The sequence below is a fragment of the Sorex araneus genome, chromosome 4 (assembly GCF_027595985.1).
Source record: "Sorex araneus isolate mSorAra2 chromosome 4, mSorAra2.pri, whole genome shotgun sequence".
NCBI lineage: Eukaryota > Metazoa > Chordata > Mammalia > Eulipotyphla > Soricidae > Sorex > Sorex araneus.
Genome location: NC_073305.1, coordinates 179,891,951 through 179,909,405, shown reverse-complemented (window position 1 = coordinate 179,909,405; position 17,455 = coordinate 179,891,951). Strand labels below are relative to the sequence as shown.

Sequence of the window (17,455 nt, the reverse complement as noted above, 5' to 3'; positions counted from 1 at the left end):
TGTTTTAAGAGTCTATGATTGAAAGAGAGAGGTTTATAATATAGAATGCAAATGACTGCTACTACTTCTAAGGTTTCAAAAACCCCTTGAGGGCAGGGGTGAGAATAGGACTGTCACACAAGCTTCACTCCAGGTTCCATCCAGTAATATCATGGTACCCCAAGTACCCTGGGTAAGCCTGGAGACACCAGGAGTAATCCCACCAACCCTCCAATTAAAAGTCGAGTTTAAAAGTTGGAAATAATTGCTTCAAGTAGAGATTTTAAAAAACACCCTATCAATCCCGCCCTATATTGGGACCAAAGCAAAACAGTTTTATGAAGTGTGTATACATGCAGAAATGGAACAAAGAACAGACGTCATTGGTGAGAACTTGTAAGCGTCAAAGCCTAATTTTGCTTTTGCTATTTGTAAAGCAACTCCTTCTCCCACGAAACTTTGCGTTGAATGCAAATTACTTTTTTGTACGAAGTAATGAATAGGGGTTCGCTTTCTAAGAGTTTTATACTTGGATGAAAAATTCTGATTGATTAAGGATGATCTAAAGTTTTCAAGGTCCCCATTTTGTTCGCCAGCAATCGAACGAGGGCCTCACATGCAAGGCAAGTGCCTTAGTGGCAAGGTAAATCTACGCGCACACACACAAAACAATTTTTAAATGTAGCTGACAGTTCATAAGAAATGCAATGGGACAGGCAGAAGACTCAGGAGGACCTTTTAATTTTTTCGAAAATCACTTCGTGGTTGCCTTCAAGTACATTTCTCACGTTCCTTTTGATACAAGCCTTATGCGCTGTCGGAAAAGAGAAATATGAGCCGGGGAAAAAAGGAAGAGGCGTTAAATGCACAGCCACACAATGATGGACTGCAATTGCTTTTGAGGAATGGCCAGGTAGGTGCTGGAGAGGACTTGGGTTTCAGCGGGCTTCGCCCTCATCCGAGACAAGGCATTGGATACTCGTCATCGCAGTGCATGAACTCGTCGCCCCTGCTGCTTCGCAAACCAATCCTCGAAGTTCAATAAAGCAACCTACGAAGTCCACAGTTCCGATTCCGCCTGGGAAGAGGTGCAGACGAGGACCTCCAGGACTCGCCCGCCTCTCCCCGGCCGCCCCGCCCACCCACTTCCGCCTCGGTGAGAAACGTGGCGTGTCCATGCCTGGCCGGAAGTTACCGCCTAGAGGCGGGGTCTGGGAGGCCCTTTAAAACAAAACAAACAACCCAGCGCGTGCGCGGGGCGGGGCTCCGTCCACCGCCCCAGTCTCCAAGCTCCGCGTGATGTCGCGAGAACTCGCTCGTCCCGTCCCACCCCCGGAACGTCCGGCTCGGGGCGGCTTCCCAGGCGGCCCGGCGGCGGAGAAGATGCGCGCCCGGCTGCTGCTGAGCGCCGCGCGCTGCCTTTGGGCCCGGCGGCCCCCCGGCCCGGCCCGGCGGCACCGCAGCAGTGGCAGCCCGCAGCTGGAGGAGCTGTTCGCGCGCGGCGGGCCCCTGCGGGCCTTCCTGGAGCGCCAGGCCGGGGAGGCCGAGCTGGGCGCCGCGGCCCAGATGCTGCGGGACAAGGAGCGGGAGCTGCGGGAGACCGAGCCCTTGCTGCAGGGTAAGGGCGCGCCCGGGCACGCGGGGGCCGGGGCGAGGCTCCGCGCGCCCAGTGCTCCTCCGAAGGCCTGAAGCCGAGGCGTAGGCTTTGCCTGAGCCCCTGCCGTTCCCTCGCTCCAGCCCGTGCCCCCCACCCCCAGAAGGGGCAGCGCGACTGTCGCAAGGCACCGCCGGCGGCCGTGAGAGGGTGTGAAGGCGCAGAATCGAATCCGAGAGCTGGACGGAAACGTTTTTTTGTTTGTTTTATTTTTTTTGCCGGTTGGCAGAGGGGTTCGGGCGCCTTGGAATTGGGGACATGCATCCCCCCACCCTTGACCCCCGGGGGCCGCCGAGCTGCGGTTGGTGCACGGAGCATCCTTTGGATCCCAAGATCCCAAGGTCACAGCTGCAGAGAAGGGAGAAGCGATGTCTTAGGAGAACAAGGCACACTTGGGGGAGGCTGCAGGGGCGAGGAGGGGAGAGGCCTTGACAGATGAGGTGTGGGTGGGTACCATTGGCCTCCTGCCGCGGAAGCGCCTGCAGCGTCCGTGCAAAGCGCCGTGGATTACAGAGCGTGCCAAGGAATGCAGTTGGGGGTGCACTGACTTCACAGCCCGTGCCGGGGTCGTATTTTTCAAAAGTGATCGCGGGGGAAGGGACTATCAAAAGAATCAGACCTAAAATTCATTTTTATCCTGCAGGCAGAGAGGAAGCTTTTAAAACGGGGAAGGAATGACTGGGATTGGCTTCCGTGGGAAAGCAGCCGGCGAAGGGTGACGCGTCTAACTTACTGCTTTAGAGGAAAGGCGGGCCAGAGAGAGAGTACAGTGGGGAGCTGGACGCTATCCCAGGGGGCTTTGATTCCCAGCACCACCTGGAGGGATCCCTGAGCATCCCTAAGTGTGGCCCAAAAATCTAAAGGAAAAAAAAAAAAACCATACAGGTGCTTTTATGACCTGGCAGTCTAGTGGGGAATAGAGATTTTTGGCAAGTAAAAATACAAGTAGATGGATCACTCGGTTTTAATTTCTTCACTGAAGAGCAGGGTGTATTATAAAACCAAGGCCGATATTTAAATGACCTTGAGGGTTATCAGGAGAAGGAAGTTGAAACCAGTGACCTGCCAGGAAGAAAGTAACAAGTGGGGAGAGAAAATAAGGATCAAAAGCAGAGAGGATGTGGGGATTTTGGGTTTTTTTTTGGGGGGAGGAGGTCTTTTTGGGTCACACCCAGGGGCAACCAAGGCAAATGGTCTAACCACTTTGCTATCCTTTGGCCCCAAGGTGTGGGGATTTAATGTGTACCAGAAACTTGAAATCAGAAAGACAGTTAAAAACTTCTGTAGACCATAGGAAGTTAGTTTATGCTTCAAAACAAAATGGACACCTTTTAAAAAAGAGATGATAATGCTGACATCGATGTTATCATAGGGTTAGAGGTAATGGAAGTAGTTTCTGAAGAGCCAGTGGTGACAAGGGCATCCCACAGGAACTAGTTACAATCTGGCGGGCGTCACTGAAAGGGTAGAAGAGTCATGTTTCTAAAAACAGGCTGCCTCCGGCAAGGCATGAGTGGTAGAGTCGAGAATATAAACGTTCCATCAGAGTTGGGGCCAGAGTGATAGTACAGCGGGAACTATCACATGTTTTGCAAGTGGTAGACCTGAGTTCCATCCCTGGCACCACATACGATTTCCCCAAGCACTGCCAGGAGTGATCACTGAGCACCGCCATGTGTCCCCCCAAAACAGAAAACCACCACCAACAACATAGCAAATTTAGGGGGGGAAAGATGAGTGCTAATTTAATGGCCATATTAAATGACTAATTGCGATGATAGCACAGTGGGTAGGGCATTTGCCTTGCACGAGGCCAAACCAGGTTCAGTTCCTCCATCCCTCTCGGAGAGCCCGGCAAGCTACCGAGAGTATCCCGCCTGCACAGCAGAGCCTGGCAAGCTACCCATGGCATATTCGATATGCCAAAAAAGAGTAACAAGTCTCACAATGGCGATGTTACTGGTGCCCACTTGATGGCAAATCGATGAACAAGGGGACAACAGTGCTAACAGTGCTTTTTATTTTTTTTCTTTCTTTTGAGCAGTAATTGAGTTTATTCTTGGCCTGTGCTCAGGGATCACTCCTGGCAGGGATTGAACCAGGGTCAGCTGCGTCAAGGCAAGTGTCTTCACCCCTGTACTATATCTCCGGCCCTGATAATTATTCTTTACTAGAGATTTCTTCCTACAAACTTCACTTTTTCATAAGAAGGAAGATTTTTTAGATGTGGGTTTATGAAAATTAATATATGAAATTACATATAAAATGTTACTTTTAATTTATGATGGTTATTAAAGGGACAAGAAAAGCATTTATTTTTCTGTTCAGTTATAACAGCAGAAAGAAAGATAGGACCTTGCATTCTGTTGCCATTTTTTAAACAGGAAAACCTTACCTGCTGCCTTTTTCCCCCCCTTAGATGAAAATGAAGATATAAGGAAACTTGCAGAGAGTGAAATTACTTCTTGCCAGAAAGAAATAACTCAGTTGAAACAGCAGGTACAGTATTTATTACACCGTTGCTTTTAATGCTTGCTATTAGGGGTGTGTGAAAACCAAGAACTAACCAGCTTGACCATTTGGAATTATGAACAGATTTTTATCTGGCAAAAGCCTGCCCTTGCGGTGCTATTCGCATCATTCTGGAGAGCTTGTCGGGCTCAGGGGTGTGACGGGTGGGAGAGCCTGGAGAGCATGTGGCTTCATTCTCCAGCCCTGCGGGCACCAGCCCTGTTCTGGCATCTCCCCTTTTTCTTATTTTTAGTGTTTTTTTGCTGCTGGTGTGTGTATGTGTATGTAGTGTATGTAGGTGGGGGAGAGAGAGAGTGAGAGTTTATGTGTGGGGGGGGGCGTGATCCACACTCCTTTGCACTGCATGGTGTGTGTGTGCTTGTGCGTGTGTGTTCTACACTCTTTCGCACTGCACCAGGGGTGAGTAAATCCAGGGCAGGATTCCTATAACTGAGCCATCACTGGCCTGCCTTCACTCAGATTTTAAGAGTGTTGTAGGTGGGGGTAAATGAGGTGATGATGGAAAGATGGTGGGCTCCAGCCTGTCTTAAGGTCTCCAGAAGGAACAGTCTTTCCCTCCTTATCTCCGGCACTGTTGTGCCAGACCCTCAGAACTTTCATAATGGAATTGTATCAGTTTGGTTCCTGTTCTAGGAGAGTTTCAGGGGAACATTGGAGTTTAGCTGGAGAATATCAATCTGTGAACTACAACCACTCGGCTAATTCTGTAAGGCAGAGCTTAAGGATTTATAGCAGTCATCTCTGCAGTATGAATGAAAATACTCCAGGGTAGGGAAGTCACTTGGTAATAAGGTGCTTAATTTAGAGATTCTCTTCTCCAGCCAAATGTGGAACTTATTGAAAATTACATGTTTCCACCGCCAATTACTGTAGATGGAAAGTTCCACTTGAGTGAAAAATACAGTTCTTTCTCTTCTAGTATTTCCTACTTGTGTGTCTGTGTATAATGAATATTTTTATTGACAGTTTCTACTCACTGCCTGGTAATCACATAAATCCTGACATTTATTAGTTTTAGATAAAATGAGAAAGTGCTATCTGTATGGACGAGAAAACTAACGAGTGTTGTCTCAAGCCCACATAAAGTAGGACTTCAAAATCTAATCTGCATTTTCTAGTCATATAATACTGGGCAACTAGATTACACAACTTGCTGAAACGTAGTATTCACATTTTAAGGTGGGACTGTTAATTGGTACCTAACTGAGACGGTTTTAAGAATGAAAGCATGTAATGTGCTTAGCAGAGTGCCCGTTGTACATTGGCAGTTTTTATTTAATTTAGCTTTAAAAAGACTTTTCTGTACCTCCTTCATGAGTGTATGCTAAGGAGCGAAACACTGAAAATACTCTTAGGGTCTCACACTGCCCGCTCGAGCCAATCGATGAGCAGCAGGATGACAGTGAGACGGTTTAAAATCCTCCCTCTAGGGACCAGAACTAGAGTGCCATGGGTAGGGCATTTGACTTGCATGCACCCAACCTGGGTTTGATCCCTGGCACCCTGGATGGTCCCCTGAGCACCTCTAAGAGTGATCCTTGAGTGCAGAGTCAGGTGTGGCCCCCCAGATAAGCAAAAATTTTAAAAATGAAACCCTACGTCTAATCATTTAGCTTTTTAAACTTTAGATAATTCATTATAGGAGTGGGTGATATTTTTGTATTTACAGATTGTCTTACTTTTGGTTCCCTCTGAAGAAACAGATGAAAATGATTTGGTCCTGGAGGTAACGGCAGGAGTTGGAGGCCAGGAGGCGATGCTGTTCACTGCGGAGATGTTTGATATGTACCAGCAGTATGCTGCGTTTAAAAGGTGGCACTTTGAAACCCTGGAGTATTTTCCAAGTGAAATAGGTCAGTAAACCATTTAATTTGTTTTTTTTTTTTAAACTTAATTATACATTTACTTCTATTTTAAGATTTAATACATTTTAATAATTCATAATTCATCTACTGTATATACTTATGAACAGACTTGCTTTTGAGTATTTCCTGCCACTTTTACATAATTTTGAGGCTTGTAATAAACATCCCTGTAGACGCAACAAAATCACCTGAGTAAGTGTAACCATTTAATTTGTTAAGGTGTAGATTAAGCTATTTACATAAATCTATGCGTGTCCTCGCCAAAGGGTTGGATTATATAACTAGTTTTTTTTTTAATTGAGATTTTATGGATATTTATTTTGTTTGTTTTATGGAATAGTTTTAAAAATTCTTCTTGTAATGTTTGTCCTTCAAGCCAGGATCAGACCAAAAACATCTTGAAGCCAGCTTGGAATCTGGAGAACGCCCAAATCTCAGAATTCTCTCTCCTGCCTCTCTCTTTGTCTCCATATGGGGTCCTATCTTAGCCAGCAAAGTGACATTATCTTGATTAGAATTTGTTTGGGCTTTATGGTGTTTTCTGTCAAGATTCCAGTTTCCTGCTGAAAGCTATCATTGTTGATTTTGCCAAAGGAGACTCTGGTGAACCCCAGTCATGGGGCATGTGAGTGCAGGTGCATATTATGCTCAGAGTAATTGCTTCCCCTTTCTAGGTATTCTTGAATATATACATAAGCATCCTTAATGCATTTTGTAGACCTAAATTTCTACACAAATATCAAGTGATATTATTTTTACTCAGCATTTAAGAAACACCTGTAGGTAGCTGATTCCCCCTCCCCCCATGATAAGCTAGGTACTATTCGTGGTGCTTTTGCAACATTCTTATGTGGCTTTTTAAGTGTCTTATGTCTTAGTCTGAACTCCGCACCAGGCTGTTTTCACTAGGGGCGCCCCAAATTTTCACTAGGGGGGCAGGTGAGAACCCACCCCGCCCAAAGGGACTCAACCACGGCCACGCAACACATTATAAGAAACTTTCTACCCATCTACCCATTTTCCGTAATTACCACACCATATTTGATGGAGTTCAGACAGTAGGCAACAAATTATAGATATAGATACAGATATAGATATATATAGCTACCGAGAGTATCCCGCCCACACGGGCAGAGCCTGGCAAGATACCCGTGGTGTATTCGATATGCCAAAAACAGTAACAATAGGTCTCATTCCCCTGACCCTGAAAGAGCCTCCAATTGTTGGGAAAGACGAGTAAGGAGAGGCTGCTAAAATCTCAGGGCTGGGAGGAATAGAGAACATTACTGGTGCCCGCTTGAGTAAATCGACGAACAACGGTATGACAGTGACAGTAATACAGTGAGATTTTATGGTTTACAATATTGGTAATGATTTCTCATGCACATAATTGCAACACCATACCCACCACCAGTGTTCCCACACCCTCCGCCCTAGTGACCCAAACACCCCTCCCTCTCAAACTCCCCATACATACACAACACTGTCATCAACAACAACTCAGTTGTGTGGACACAAATTTTGAAAGGGGCTGTGAAAGTCATGCAGTTGTCTTTTAAAAGTTGTCTTTTAGCCATTTTGGATCAGGTCATCAACATCATCAGTGTTCCCTGTCTGACAGTCACCAACAATTGCGATGCTGTTAAAATGCTTTGTATCACCCTGCTCTAAATGTTGTGATCGATGTACTTCCTATTTTTGTACCTTTGTAAATTTTGAGATAGTAGCAACAATGGCCAGTCAGGAATAATAAAATATATTCTTAATATCTTCAAGGAGGTGTCAGGCATGCGTCTGCCAGCATCGGGGGCTCAGAGGCCTATAAGCTGATGAAATTTGAAGGAGGGGTCCACAGAGTGCAGAGAGTGCCAAAGACGGAGAAGCAGGGCCGCATCCACACCAGCACCATGACGGTCGCCATACTGCCCCAGCCTACAGAGGTGAGTCCCACCCCTTTCCTCGCTGGGAATACGGGCATGACAGGGCGCTCCGATGAACCGACTGGCTCCTTTGCTTATATTCTGAATTGTCTTTGAGAATCTACCATCACTGCATCACTGTCATCCCATTGCTCATCGATTTGCTCGAGCGGGCACCAGTAACGTCTCCTTGGTGAAACTTGTTGTTACTGTTTTTGGCATATTGAATATGCCACGGGGAGCTTGCCCGGCTCTGCCCTGCGGGTGAGATACTCTCGGTAGTTTGCTGGGCTCTCCAAGAGGGGCGGAGGAATCGAACCCAGGTCAGCTGCGTGCAAGGCTAACACCCTACCAGTCGAAAAAGTATGACTTTATTATATATTGTCAAGAAGGACATGCCTGATCTGGTTTTGCATTGTATGTTCTCCACCACACTTTTTGTGATCAGACAAGATGGGTTAAGACATTATCTTTAGGGGCAGGATCAGACAAGATGGGTTAAGACATTATCTTTAGGGGCAGGAGACAGCTGCTAGCATGTTTGCCTTACACGCAGCCGACTCGGCTTTGATTCCCCGGCGTCCTGTATGGTCCCTTAAGCACCGCCAGGAGTAATTCCTGAGTGCAGAGCCAGGAGTAACCCCTGAGCATCGCTGGGTGTGATCCAAAAAAGCAAAAAAAATTAATTTTTTTTTTTAAAGACATTGTTTGAGGGCCTGGAGTGATAGCACAGCAGGGAGGGCGTTTGCCTTGCACGTGACCGACCCGGGTTTGATCTCCAGCATCCCATATAGTCCCCAAGCACCACCAGGAGTAATTACTGAGTGCAGAGCCAGGAGGATCCCCTGTGCATCGCCTGGTGTGACTCCCCCCGCCCTCCCAAAAAAGACATTGTTTTTAATATTGCTTTTGTTTCCTGTGACTAGTTAGAAGAGTCCTGTTCATACAAGGGCAACCTCTTGTCAGAAGTCTTGCCTCTTGAGCCAGTCATGTTAAAACGGAAATACTATGGTTTCATGTTCATAGCGGAGTACACTATTCTCCAGAATCCTCCGTTTGTATGCTGGCAAGATAGAAGTGGATGGGGGAGATAAGAAGAGGTGAACGGGAAGTGCAGTGCAGGGGGCAGGGGCCTTGGCACATTGCTGGTATAGAAGTAAATATATATATCCAGAGCACAGTGCCAGCAACACTGAAAACATGAGATCAAGGCAACAACAACCAAACTGAAAAGAAGTGTCAAGGAGGCAGACTGTAGGCTGGTTCAGCTTGGGGACATTGGCGGGACACTGACCCTGGTGGTGGGACTGGTACCAAAACATTCACTGTCACTGTATCACTGTCATTCTGCTGATCATTGATTTGCTCGAGAGGGCCTAGTAACATCTCCATTCATCCTAGCCTGAGATTTTAGCGGCCTCTCTTTACTCATCCTTCCCAGTGGTGCCTCATTAGAGGCTCTTCAGGGTCAGGAGAATGAGACCCATCATTGTTACTGTATTTGGCATATGAATACGCCACGGGGAGCTTGCCAGGCTTCCTGTGCGGGCAGGAAACCCTTGGTAGCTTGCCAGGTTCTCCTAGAGGGAGAACTAGGCTATACGATATCACGCAGGAGCTTGGTTTTCTAGTCTCTGGATGTTGACCGTTGATGAGATTATATGGTGCCAGGGGCAGTTTGCGGGTGTGACTGCCAAGCTACTGGAAAATGGAGGATCTGGGTGGAAGAGGTCCAGTCCCCATCTGAGCGGGCTTGGCAATCTCAGCCCCAGGTCTTGCACACCTGGGTTCCTCTGCCGGTTCCTTCGTGTATGAGGCTCATCCAAGCAGGTTGGGAATGCCTTGAGCATGGCTGTGGCTGGGTTCCGGAGCTCTTCGCCTGCCAGGGCTCTGCTCGGGGCTGGGAGGGAAACTCAACCCACCACCTCTAAGGGTCCCCGGTGAAGACAGCCAGGCACGGGTGCAAGAGACTCTGCCTCTCTTGCAATACACCTCTCTTTCAATATACCTCTTGAAATATTAACTTGTAATTGAGGTAAATTATATGGCTGAGACTCAACTGCAAATACCTTTGTAAATCACAGTGCCTTTGTGAGAAATTGGTTAAAAAGAATTTGCGTCCTTTTGTGTTTGGCGTGTTGTAGGGCATGTCTCCTATATGTGGTCCCCGAGTTTCAGCTCTGGAACCACCAAAATAGGACATTATCTTCTTCTTACTATGTTTTTGGGGAGAGGGTCGAGGGTTTAGGCCACACTGGGCTCTTTTACGGATCACTCCTAGAGGTGCCTGGAACCCTCCCGGACTCGGCTGCATGCAAGGCAACTGCTTCACCCTGTACTCCAGTGTCTTTTCCTTCCGATCTTACAGAAATCCTGATCCGAGGAGGGAGAGAGGAGGGCTGTTGACTTGCGTGCTGCTGACCCAGGTTTGAGCCCCTGTACCCCTTAGGTCCCTGGAGTCCCTCCAGGAGTGATCCCTGAGCACAGACAGGTGTCGTCCAAAAGCCAAAAGAGAAAGAGAACTCCTGATCGTGAAATGACTAGTTCGTGTCATTTTCATTCCATCAATTTTTTTGTATGAACAGATTAACCTGGTGATCAATCCTAAAGACTTGAGAATTGATACCAAGCGAGCCAGTGGCGCTGGGGGCCAGCATGTGAACACCACAGACAGCGCAGTCCGCATCGTCCACCTTCCCACAGGTAGGCGCTTCCTCCTCGCAACCTGGGCCAGCCCGCCGGCTCCGGACAACCGGTGGAGTTCACAGTTCTCAGGGGAATGAAATGTTCCATTTACTTAGAATCCTTAGCTGAACTCTGCAGGACCATCAGAGGGAAAGGGGTGGGGGGTGCTCTAGGTCCCCAAAAGCCATACTCGGGGCTAGAGAGCGAAGGTGTGTCTCTTCAGATGATTTTCTGGACCTGTACTTAGCCGTCCCCACCAGTGGCAAGCCCTTCATGACAGAACTGTGGTGGGCGGTCAGAAAGTGCTGTCAGTGTTTCTCAACCTTTCTCCGACCGTGGCCTCCTTCCCACCTTGTTTCCTTCCTCTGTCACTCCCCCGTCCTACCATTGGCCCCTCAGTCTTGATCTCCCCCACACCCCATGTATGCTTTTTTAACCTGTGACACCCTCTTGGAATATCGGCCGGGGGGGGGGGTTACAGAAGGGCCATGTGGGTCCAGCTGGAAAAATGATGCTCTAAACCACTAGTTATCAGCCTTTTGGAAAATAATGTACTTTGAGAAAATGAAAGCTTTGACATACATACTTCTCTAAAACACATGTAGAAGCCCAGCCTCCCAAACAATTTTTTTTTCTCTTGAACATATCTTTCTCTCCCTTCACACTTCTCTTAAGCAAATTTCTTGAAATAAAACTTATGCTTCACTCAAAAAAAACTTAAATGTAAAATTGATGTTACTTTCAGGGACTTCTTTCCATTGGGTCTGTTCACAGATCTCTAAGGCTTCTGATTATAGACGTGAAGCTATATTTGAATGTTCTTACAAGTAGCACTGCAGGTTTTAATCCTGTGGCTCAGAAAGAAACCTCAGTTACCCAGGAAGGAACACTTACAAGACCCATCTCAGGCATAATTCCTGTTGCTCAGCAATGATTGATAAAAAGTCAAAGCATAATTAATGTTTTGTTTTGAATGAGGCTCTCCTTTCAAACTTTAAGATCATGCTTTATTTAGTAGTACGTACTGAAAATATTGTAATTCTCTCTGTAATAAGATTTATTTTTAAATCTTATTAAAGATTTAAAAACAAACAAATGTTACAACACAAGGATTAAAACAAACAAATGTTTGTTTCTGTGAGTACTGACCACTCTAAAAATTGCAAAAATTATAGTGGCTAACTTAAGGCATGGCCGAAGAACTCACATTCCATAAATTCATATTTCTTAAATAATAATTAATGTGCATATTTCTAATACGGAAATTCTCAGTACTGCAGTTCAAACTTTAATTGTTCATAATGCTGAAAAACTTAAGTGCATTGCCCTCCTTTTATAGTAGAATATTTTTTTCCCTTTATAAAGGAAGAAGAAAAGGATGAAAGGACAAGAATTATTCCTTGACAATAAAGGAAGAAGACATTTCTATTAAAACTCTTTAATTCTCATAATGCTATTCAGGTATTGTGTCCGAATGTCAACAAGAGAGATCTCAACTGAAAAATAGAGAGCTGGCCATGAAAAAGTTACGCGCAAAACTATACAACATGCAGCTAGAAGAAGAAACCAGCAAAAGATATAATGCGAGGAAGATCCAGGTAAAGCTGATTTTTCTAAAATGCTTCTAGGGGCCAGGACGCAGTTCAGTGGTTCTGTCTGTCTGTTCTGTCTGTAGTCCCGTTGTTCATCGATTTGCTCGAGTGGGCACCAGTAATATCTCCATGGTGAGACTTGCTGTTACTTTATTTGGCATATCACATATGCCATGGGTAGCTTGCCAGGCTCTGCCATGCGGGCGGGATTCTCTCGGTAGCTTGCCGGGCTTTCCCAGAGGGACAGAGGAATCGAACCCAGGTCAGCCACATGCAAGGCAAACACCCTACCTGCTGTGCTATCAGCTCCAGCCCACTTTTTTTCTTAAATTTAATTTAAGAAAATTAAATTTTAATTTAAGGCTCTAAATTAAAAACTCTGAATTTATCTCATCCTGTTCATTTATAACCAACTAGAATGCCTATAAAAGAACTCCCATTATAAAATTCAGTACCAAACAAGATTGCTTTTCAACTTTCTTCCAAAATTCCAAAGGATTTGAAAGGGATGTTTCCACCCAGTATTCTAAAAGTATTTTAGATAACCTAGATAGTAAAGTTGTTCCCACGTGTTTATTCAAGGAAAACAATAAATTTTCATGTTTTGATGGGGCCGGGGTGGGGGGAGGAAATCCAGTAGTGTCCGGGGCCTACGTGCCAAGAATGAAGCCTTGGTGACTGCGTGAAAGGCATGTTACAGTGTCTCTGGTCTGGCCTTGCACTTGGGGATGAAACCCCTGACCCCGCGATGCCCCATTTTCTATTTGTATGTTAATAATGCCTTTCTTTCACCTCTGTGCTGGGGACTGAACTGAGGCCCTCATGCCTGTGGAGCCTACACTGTTCTGCTGAGCCACGCCCTGGTCCCTGAGGAAAGTTTCTAAAGATTCTCCTGGGCCAGGAATGTGATGCAGTAGCAGAGCACATGTGACAAGCTCCACAGAAAAAGACGCGTCCCTTTCGTTTCAAAGGAAATTTTGGAAATTTTGGAAGGAAGTTGAAAAGCAATCTTGTTTGGTATTTAATCATAATGGGAGCTCTTTTACAGGAATTCTATTTTTTAATCTGTTTCGCTGTTAGACACCAGCTCTCTTCTAGGCAGCATATATACATCATCCTTGTGTTGTAGTACTTGTGTGTATTTTATAGACGCTAAAGTTTAGAGTCAACATTAATTGAATGGAACCATGGAGAATGGAAATGGCAGAGGATACAAATACTAATCCAAGGCCTCTTATATCATTGCCACTGATTACCCCTTTGTGCTTGACAAATGTAGTGCACAGCTGCTGGAAACAACTGGGGTTCATTGTGGTTGATGTTAAATGAGTATTTAGTTTTTGCATTTCAGAAACCTTTGATTGTTTCCAGATTTTGCATGGATCTCTCCCTCAACCCCTGGCCACATTCAGTTCAAGAAGCTTGGTACTAATCTATCTGCTTTAAACATCTTTTTTTTTTCTTGATTATAATCCCATCATTTGAAGATTCCAAAGTAGTTTCTAATAATGTTTAAAGTTATAAACCAGTAGCTCAATCTCTAGAAATCACAGTTGTGGAATTAGTTGCCCTGAATCTTTTTGTTTTTCCACTCTCCAACTATAGATTGGCACTAAAGGAAGGTCAGAAAAAATAAGAACGTACAATTTTCCACAGAACCGAATCACAGATCACAGAATAAACAAGTCTTTTCATGATCTTGAAACTTTCATGCAAGGAGAACATCTGCTGGATGAACTTGTACAGTCACTGAAGGAGTATGCCGATTATGAGTCTTTAGTGGACATTATTTCCAAAAAGGTGTGAGTTGATATGTTATATTAAAGACATTTATAGTTCATAAAAATTCTTTCATGGCAAAATGTGCTTTTGTACATGAACACAAATATGCATATTTCAATATGTAATTTATATAAATTGGTGTATTAAAAGAAATGTAATCATGACTGTCAATTTCTTTATTCTTCACAAGTAATCAAAGGAAAATAGTACTTTGTTTTATGTATAATGTTTAATGATCAAATATTTTTCATATTTGATTTTTACATATGTAACATAAGAAAGGCTTCAAATGTAAGAGCATTCAGGGAGTAAAACCTGTGTGAGTCATTGCCCATTCAGGAGACACAAATCACGTCATTAACTTGTACAGGGATTTTACTTTTTATTTATTTATTTGGCTTTTTGGGTCATACACGGCAATGCTCAGGGCTGACTCCTAGCTTTGCAGTCAGAAATCACTCCTGGCAGCACTCGGGGGACCATATGGGATGCTGGGAATCAAACCCGGGTCGGCCGCGTGCAAGGCAAACGCCCTACCCGCTGTGCTATCACTCCAGCCCCTGTACAGGGATTTTAATGTAAATATTTTTAGTTGGGTATCAGGGAAATTTTTTAAAAGATAAGAACATTGGGTTTGAGAAGGCCAAGGAAAGTGAGCCCTTCTGTCCAGGGTGGAGAGTCTGGTTATTAGAGAGGGCGTGGCTGCAGCCCTCTGGGGTCAGGGGTCAGGAGAGTCTTGGGGGCTCCCCCAGTAAGCACTGGTCCAGTGTCGGTGAATTAGGTACTTACTAAGGCCCAACCTTAGGAATGGTTAGTGAACCAGAAAGCCTCCCGCCAGTGTCTCCCCCAAATGAAGCTAGTCAGTATGTGTCTGCATTAGGCATGTCCAGAGAATAGCCAGCAGGAAGCATGTACAAGGGGAGGCATTTATGACGAGGAACTGGCTCCGGTCAGCAGTGTGCCCGCTAGCTGGAAGCGCAGAGCTGATCACTCTGGAAATAGTTGATGACACAGTTCTCGTCATGGAAGCAGATCTTTGCTGCTGAGATCTTTGTTGCCATCAGTTGGCCGTGCTCAAGCACTCGTGCTACTTACTAGTTGCACTAATATGTTTTTGTATGTATTTATTTAGAAGTTACAAATACCATTACATTTCACCCTGATATATCTCATTTCTGAGTTTTAAGAAATCATTTTCCCACAGAAGCACACTCTTCACGCACGCCTACAAAATTTGGAGTAATTCGCTCATCTTTTCAGATGTCCATTTAGTCACATTTCCCTGCTTCTTTAAAATTTTATTTACTGGTTTCTATAACTCGTGGATGACAGCACAACAGTTTGTGTTAATTAAGCTACGTCCAAGTGAGGGCCACTAGTGGCGCATCCTCAGTGTCAGTATGTTATGCCAGAATCCAGTTAAGGATCACACATGGAAGTTGATGGCTCTCTTTACCAAGGGCTACACTGAATTTCCATAACATGCATTTTTCCCTGCTGACACTATTGAATATCCATTTAAGATCAGACTTTTATATCTTATAACTTGTTCCTCACATCTTAATAATATTCATTACAAACTGAAAGCAAAGCTTTAAAATTTCCCTGGTTTTTGCATATTGTCTCTAGTAACTGAGTGTTTTTGTGCTTAAGCCCTATTTCAGACCCGAAGTGCTATGTTGAAGTTTATGACTTTCCAAAGTATGGTCAATAAATATAAAGATAAGCCTTGTGAATCGAGAACTTAGAGTTGAAATCTAGCTTAAAGCTAAATCAGGACAATCTTTCCATCAATAATTTTTTTTAAGGTTTAAGAAAAAAATGTTGGGGCTGGAGCAATAGCACAGTGGGTAGGGCATTTGCGCACGGCTGACCCAGGTTCGATTCCCAGCATCCCATATGGTCCCCTGAGCACCGCCAGGGGTAATTCCTGAGTGCAGAGCCAGGAGTAACCCCTGTGTATTGCCAGGTGTAACCCAAAAAGCAAAAAAAAAAAAAAAATGTTGCTAATTTTTTTCCATGCGAATCCTGATTACAAAAAGCTATTTTCAGGTTTGAGATTACTCTGTAGAGAATTGGTCCAGGAGAGAAGGAAAAGTCCAAGAATGTCTGCTTCAGGCTGCAGAGGTGTAAAGGAAGGACATTTTTGTATTGAAAGCCAGAGTACGGAAGTGGGCTTCATTTATCAATAGGAGATACTGCCTGTTTTCTACACGCAGGCTCCCTTCTGCAAGGAATAATATTGAACAAAGAATACTAGAACAGGGCAGTTAGCCAATAGAGTAAGGACAACTGGAAGTCATGTTTTTTTGTTTTTTGGGTCATACCCAGCGATGCTCAGGAGTCACACCTGGCTCTGCACTCAGAAATTACCCCTGGCGGTCCTCAGGGAGCGTATGGGATGCTGGGAATTGAAGCCGGGTCAGCTGCGTGCAAGGCAAACACCCTACCCACTTTACTATCGCTCCAGCCCCTGGAAGTCATGTTCTGAAGTTTTTTAAGCATGTGGGAACTAAGGAACCTACCTTTGAGAATTAATAATAAGCATCAAATTCAGTCCTTAAATATTGGCAGAATTTCTAGAAACAAAACTAGTTCTCAAGGTCACGTGATTACAATGTTAGTTTGCAGATACTCAGTTTACTGTCATCTTTTCCATGTTCGATAGCATTAACAGTAGCAGTCTGAATTGTGAGCACACACACTACATAAATTCACAGCCATATTACAATCAAATGTTTTCTCTGAGGCCTAACTTTGTTGTTGTTGTTTTTGTCTTTTTGGGTCACACCCGTAATGCTGAGTCTGCACCCAGGAATTACTCCTGACGGTGCTTGGGGGACCATATGGGATGCCGGGGATCGAACCTGAGTCAGCCGTGTGCAAGACAAATGCCCGACCCACTGTAGTATTGCTCCAGCCTTTCAGCCAAACTTGAATATCCCAATTTGCTCGACAGCCCCTGCTGGTGCTGATTGCAAAGTAATTTTATATTACCAAATTATTCCCTTTCATTACTTTCAAAAGGGTATTATAGGAAAACCATTCAAGACAATATACCATAGACTTGAATTCAAAGAGAATTCACCTCCCCTTAAATACTTTTTCATGAAAAGGATTCAGTTGACGAACACAGCTCTCAGTGAACTGTGTAATGCGAAAAAACAGTAAGATTTTTGTTCAACATAACATCCGCATAGGGCCTAATGCAAACTGAAGTCTCCCACCCCTTGGGAGGAGTTGGGGATGTCGGGGAACCTCCTGAGCAGTGTAGCTATTTTTTACCAGTTTGTGGGCTCAATGCAAGAGCCCAGCAATGCATTGCTGCTGTGGCCCGACAGTGCCAGGAATACACAGACCATCCTAGTAGGGCTCAGGTGCGCCCTGAGACACCTGGGGGAACCTTGTGATGCCGTCCCCATAGGGCACAGACCCATTTTATCCCTA

At 44.9% G+C, this 17,455-nt stretch overlaps 1 protein-coding gene across 4 annotated transcripts; it reads left to right on the top strand.

Annotated features, from left to right (window-relative positions):
* The first annotated feature begins 1,274 nt into the window (after positions 1 to 1,274).
* MTRF1L (mitochondrial translation release factor 1 like) lies at positions 1,275 to 15,813 on the top strand. Of its 4 annotated transcripts, XM_055137117.1 has the most exons (7): positions 1,296 to 1,597; positions 4,053 to 4,132; positions 5,835 to 6,018; positions 7,807 to 7,970; positions 10,535 to 10,652; positions 12,096 to 12,232; positions 13,832 to 15,810. In XM_055137117.1, exons 1-7 carry the CDS (start codon positions 1,363 to 1,365, stop codon positions 14,030 to 14,032), a joined length of 1,119 nt encoding a protein of 372 aa, XP_054993092.1. In that variant the 5' UTR covers positions 1,296 to 1,362; the 3' UTR covers positions 14,033 to 15,810. The 4 variants fall into 4 exon arrangements, 3 of the variants coding, with proteins under 3 accessions (XP_054993093.1, XP_054993092.1, XP_054993094.1); XM_055137118.1 differs by lacking the exon at positions 13,832 to 15,810 and having other exon boundaries at positions 1,294 to 1,597; positions 12,000 to 12,227; XM_055137119.1 differs by lacking the exon at positions 1,296 to 1,597 and having other exon boundaries at positions 5,863 to 6,018; positions 13,832 to 15,813.
* The last annotated feature ends 1,642 nt before the right edge of the window (positions 15,814 to 17,455 follow it).